Source organism: Anarhichas minor, unplaced genomic scaffold (genome assembly GCF_050575085.1).
Source record: "Anarhichas minor isolate MPS153535 unplaced genomic scaffold, ASM5057508v1 ptg000033l, whole genome shotgun sequence".
Taxonomy (NCBI): domain Eukaryota; kingdom Metazoa; phylum Chordata; class Actinopteri; order Perciformes; family Anarhichadidae; genus Anarhichas; species Anarhichas minor.
Window position 1 is genome coordinate 13150151 of NW_027466479.1, and position 6000 is coordinate 13156150.

Below are 6000 nucleotides of genomic sequence, written 5' to 3' on the forward strand. Positions count from 1 at the left end.
AGCAAATTCATTGCTTGATGTCATTTGCTGGTTATTTTAAGTCTGTTGTTTCTTTTATGTGATATTTCCCGTGCTATTTGTTTTAACTTCTTTTGCCGTTTTGTTTTAAGAATGTTGTTTGTTCTTTCATGTTGCTGCCTTGGCCAGGACTTCTTTGTAATAGAGATTCTGAATCTCAAAGGGAATATTCCTGGTAAATAATGGTTAAATAAATAAAATAGATACCCTGAACCAGTATTAGTGTACTGTCACTGCCGTGTGCTGTGCTGCTCTCAGTCAAGCTGTGCTCCTTTCTCTGGTGACTCAAATATTATCAGTTTTTGGCTTTGAGGGTTTTAAGTCGTCAAACATCATAAAAAGAATTTGAATCCTCTGAAATCCTTCTCTTGTGAATTTGTGTGCGAAGCTTAACACTAACACTCATCCCTCTAATACATTTGATATCACAAAATGACACCCTTTATGAATACCATACCGTTCAGAGATCTTAATAGAAGTAAAAATAGAATCCCGTTTATCAGTTTGAGTGCTGACCTTTCAAGCTTAACTCCCATTGTTTGTGTTTGCTCTCCTTCCTGTGCAGAGTTCTCCTACTCCAACATGTGTGTGCACAAGGCGCTGCAGAAGCTGAAGGAGAACGTGGACCTGGAGCACCAGTGCGGCTACATCACCATGCTCAATGCCAACAACAGGCACCGTCGCAGGGCCAGCGACAGTGCTGAGTGCAGAGGTGGGATTATTTTTTTTTGACCGTGTGCACATGCAGATGTTTGCGTGTGAGAGACGAGACGTATCGCTGAATTAGTAACAATGTCCTTGCCTCTGATGGCAATTGGCACTGATGGTGCAAATTAGATAAAGACTGCTCACGGTCCAGTTAGATTATTCTGTTCGTCTGCTTAATTGTGTTCCGTATTGTGACGGCCTTTGCTAATGGATGTGGATCGAACAGTGTTAGCCTTTACCTAACTGATTGAATGTTGCTGACGTAATTTATCACAGTTTGTTTAGCATAGATATGCATGTACATAACAGTAATGTCCAGTTTTTGTTTTAATTAACAGACTTCTGATATTTATTCTGCAAAAGGAGAGATTTCCAAAGCTTCTTCGCTGAAAGGCATTGAAGCTGTAATCTCGATGTGAATCAACCTTTCTGTGCCTGAATGCTTCTGAAAATGTGTTGCTTTCCTTCAAGGGGACACCCATCTAGGTGGAGGCCTGGACAACAACGGCAGCACCGAGTCCTTTGAGCTCGTGACGGAAGAAAACAACGGGGAAATCAAATTAAAGACAGAAAGTAGGTCTACTTTTGTGGTTAATGTAACGAATACTTCACCCACAAAATGACCGTTTGTTACTCACCCCGTGTTTTCTTGAAGAAAACTTAGTTTTTCTCACTTGCCTCCACGGGGAATGGAGAATTAATAAAATGCAGAAAAGTCTTGAAGTATATGGGGGCCGCGTTTAACAACGTAAATCTATATTAAAACATCCGTTCATAAACTCCTAAAACTCAAAAAGGTGTGAACAATCACCGTGAAGGCATGCAAGAAAAATGTCTTCAACAATTCAAGCTAACACAGGTTGAGCAATTTATATACAAATGGTTATGTTGTGGGTGAAGTATTTCTTTAATATATATATTTTTTAATATGTTTTCTATACTTAATCCGATTTTTGAGAGATGGAAAAGAGCAGAATGGGAGACCAGCATATCCTTGTTAATGGTGTGTGTCACCCCCACCCCTCCTCTGCCTGGCCAACCCCTTCCTTTCAGCCCTTTCATCTGAAGATGAGTGGGTCCCTCTTGAACTGTGCTTCGGCATGCCCCTCTTCAGCTCCGAGCTAAACCGCAAAGTGTGTCGAAAAATCGCCTCGCACAAACTGTGCAGCAACGAAAGGTACGAAAAAAACAACCAGCATCCGCCAGGATTTCACTTTTGATTAAAACATTGACAAAAGTGTAAAGACGAGTGTTGTCGGAAGTGCTAGACTTTATCTTTGTTGTTGTTGTTTCAGCCTTCAAGAGCTACTTCACTCGAGCCGAAAGCTTTCGCTGAAGGTGTTGAGCTTCGTGCAGTCATTCCAGGTAAAAGCACTCTGCTGCCCTTTCAGGTTGACACTTAATAAACTTGCAGAAAAGAAAATAAATAACAATGTCCAGTGAAGAGTAGTCAATCATTTAATTTGACAAATTCAGTCCGCTAAAATTAATCAATTAAAGACTGATTAATAATTTATGAATGTGTCTAATTGAACTGTTTTTTTGATCTGGTTTAAAAACAACAATGTCCAGATTACGATGTTTTGAGTGAGAAGAAAAGGTTTTTTACAATGTGGGGAAACCCATACATTTGTTATCTTAAGATAATGAAATATTTCACACGCTTCACATGAGAAAACAATATAATTACATCTTTCATTGAAATAACAGGCTAAAAGAATAAAAATGGGCATTTGCTAAAGTGTCATTTTTTATGTTGAGATAATTAAGTAATTTTGATATAATTCAACTTTTTGATATGGCTTAAAACAATTACCACCATGACTGCTCCTGGCAGCTGCTTCATGAAACCTTTTGTGTTGAATCAGAATAATAATTCAGTATGCTATTCCTGCACCAATGACTTCATCCTTATTTTGATGCTGTACATTTGCAAAACCCACAAATATATTTTACCTTGAGATGACACAGCCAGTGTGAAAATAGACTTCTAATTGAAGGTAAATATTGAAACTAGTGTTTTGTGGAAAAGTGTTTTATTTTATTTTATTGAAAGATGAAAGACGGACCATTAACATACCAAATATAAAATGTATCTATTGTGCAGAAAGTCAAAGGGGAAACAAAAGAAAGACATGGGAGAAAAACAAAGAAACAAAACAGAAATACAACCGTGATGCGATAATTATAGTTTGTCCCGGAGACGTTTATCCCACAAATCATCCACTCTGCCTGGTGTTCTGATATCTGTGGCATTTTGCCCCGTGTTTGGCAGGACGGCATGCAGCCCTCTGACCTGGACAGCGGCGTGTCGAACCCTCTCAGTCAGCCCCCAGCGGAGTCTGGTGTCCCCCTACCCGCCCTCAACCTCTTCTTCAAGGACGGGCAGCTGAAGGAGTGGAGCGGACGGGCCCCTCCTCCTCTGGATATCACAGCTCTGCAGAAGGACCAACCCACATAAGCCACCCCCCCCTCAAAACTTCCAGTCTCGGTCACAAGTCAAAAAAAACGTCACCTCATCGAAAAGGACCACCCTCTCACTGAGGAAATTGTTATTCGAGGTCCAACCCTGCATCTTGTCTATCAGTATCCAGTCATGGGAACATGAGCCGCAGCACTTCATTCACCTACTGTATGAGGAATCCTTCTGACTGTGTCGCCAACACTAGTTCAAACCCCCGTCGCTGTTCCCCTCCGTGATTCCTCATATTCGTAGCAAGGCAGTGTTATCTGTCGGGAGTGGTGCTATTATCACAGTATACAACAGTGATGCAGGTAAACAGCATATAACCTGGAAGACCCCCCCCCCCCACCCTACCCTTCAATCAATGGATGTTCTGTGAGAGCGGAGTGTGAAGTGGTTAATAGTTGTATAGATGTTCTCAAACCCATGACCCACAAAATAAACAATGGAGTGTTGAACAGACATTTTCAGGAATCATTCGACAATATGCATATTCCAGGACCAAGTTTTTGGACTTATCTGACAGAGTCCAGACACAGACCCCGCTGCCTCCCTGTGTTGTCTCACGTTAAGTGATCTCATGCATGATACTGTTGCACTACTCCCTGCCATAAAAGAATACTTTCCTCTTTTCTTGTAATTAATATTGGGGGCATTTATTATTTGCACTGTGCAGGATTTGTCTAAACCTGTGGATGAAGTAATGTCATGTAGTTTTCTTCTTTTTAAACCTTGGATCTCTTGCAGTGTGCACCTGGTTTTAGAGTTTACCACAAGAAAGTGTTTTTCCTCTTGGAAATTGACTGGGCATCAGAGAAACGGCAGTTTTTTTTAATTCTTTATCATTTCTCAGTACAACAAAACACCAAAGACCATTTTCTTTTCCTATAAAATCATTTTTTTTATCTTGTTTTTTAAAATGTATTATTCTGCTGCCTTATCACTGTCAGCCAATCAAAAACAACCATGTTTTTGATTATGTTTAGGTTTTTTTCCTCTTTTTTATTTTTTTTGATTTACAAATGATTTATTTGCATTTGAATGATTGCCTATAAATGATAAAATCAACCACATTGGGCCAACCATCGGCACTCTGAAGAATTTCGACAAGATTAACCAAGTGTACCTAATTGCGTAGAACGGGAACAGTCAGGGCTGTGTGTTTGACCCAGGCCTGGTGACATTGTTTCCTGCCAGTATTTCTCCCTGGATCAACTCCAGGTTTGTGTGCAGGGCGCTCTTGGCCAGCCCACAACATTCTCCAAGGGATTCTGTTTACACCATGTTTAGAAAAATAGGGTTTGTAGTCTAGAGGGAAGAAGGCAGTCATAGACTCCTGGGATGCAAATGCAAATGCTTTGACCAGCATATCAGAGATGTGATGGCCCAAAAAGTGTCTGAAGTCTGTCATGAATTTTTAGTGTGGCTCCGATAATCTAAGTACTTTTTATTGCATTTACAATGCCAACCTTTTTTTTTTTTTTTGAAGGAATCTGTCTCCTGCAGTTTTTGACCCATTTGTGGTTGTTGTTTCTAATATCGTGATGCTGACATAGAAAAAAAGACACACGGTCCCGTTGAAGCATGATGACTGTGTAGAAACCGTTGTGTGTATGTTGTGTATGCGCGTGTATTGTACACCTCACTCTTGGTGTGTTTTCACACACCCTTACCTTTCACAATAAGAGTCCCCGTCTACCTGCCTGTCCGTTATCTAGTTGCAGTTGCTCGGCCATCTCACTTATGCCCCGTCCTCCCCCAGGTATACATCTACTACGGTGTTTAAAATTTAAAAAAAATGCTAGTTTTATATGTTGGCCTATATTTTAGGAAATCTTTGTTGTAGCTTGTTTAATGGGACTGTGACTACCAATGACTGAGTTAATGATGATGCTCTTGTAATTAAATGGATAAAAAAAAAAGAAAGTGACATTCCTTCAACATGCCCTTCCTCCATCCCTGCTCCATCTCCCCTCTGCTCCAGATACATGTTATTATTACAAATAAATATGTAAAAAGTATATGAAAATATAAATAAATATGTAAGAAGAATAAACTCTTTTTTTCCTCCCTGAAAATGTCTCGGTGTCGTTTTTCCTGATGTATACTTTGAATTTTTTCCCCACTGATTTCAACCCCTACTGGCTCCCAAATGTAGCCAGTCACATTACACGACGTTAAGTCGAACTCGGTAAATGTTTTCCTAGCCAGGTGGAACAGATGGCGTGCAAGATGCAGCGGCCCGGATGCTCTGTCCATCTGCCTCAAGTACACACTTGTTCACCCATCCTTGTAGATTTAAATGAACACTTAGCTGGAAAACAATGTCTCTTACATGGATGGGGAACCTTTTGAAAAGCTATGAACCGTCCCCCCCCCCCCCCCCATTTTTGGGAGGAAGATTAAGGTGTCAGTCTGTGGCTGGCTGTACCCTCACCAGACAGGTGGAGCTCCACATCTCCCAGGCCTCCCTGCTCCAGTAATTTCCCAGCACCACAAATTACACTGTGTCACCAGGGGCGCAAATTGGGTCATGCCACCTGAGGATAAGACGCTCCAAGAAACGGTCAAATGGGCTGCATGTCACCACTTTACTAACAGTTATTTTTCTTTCCTAACACCCTCAGTTCTGCACTGATGCTCGGGAAAAGTGCAATACATCTGCTGAATTCATTCTGCAGGTTTGTTATTTTTGATCATATGCATCGTCAAACTGGGACTGCTGCAAGGCTTCAGGCTGAAATGGGAGCAAAGCTGTGAATATATCGGCCTCCTCCAACACTGAATACTTGTCCTGTGTCGTCATTTCA

At 41.0% G+C, this 6000-nt stretch overlaps 1 protein-coding gene across 4 annotated transcripts in view; it reads left to right on the top strand.

Moving 5' to 3' along the window:
* The window catches only part of fam91a1 (family with sequence similarity 91 member A1), a 21772-nt gene extending 16504 nt beyond the window's left edge, over positions 1-5268 (top strand). For all 4 annotated transcript variants that reach the window (XM_076105935.1, XM_076105936.1, XM_076105937.1 and 1 more), the window contains 5 exons: positions 584-730; positions 1198-1299; positions 1780-1903; positions 2022-2091; positions 3002-5268. In XM_076105935.1, the coding sequence (XP_075962050.1) occupies positions 584-730; positions 1198-1299; positions 1780-1903; positions 2022-2091; positions 3002-3187 (629 nt within the window). In that variant the 3' untranslated portion in view covers positions 3188-5268. The remainder of the gene's footprint in view (positions 1-583; positions 731-1197; positions 1300-1779; positions 1904-2021; positions 2092-3001) is intronic.
* Positions 5269-6000: the final 732 nt, after the last annotated feature.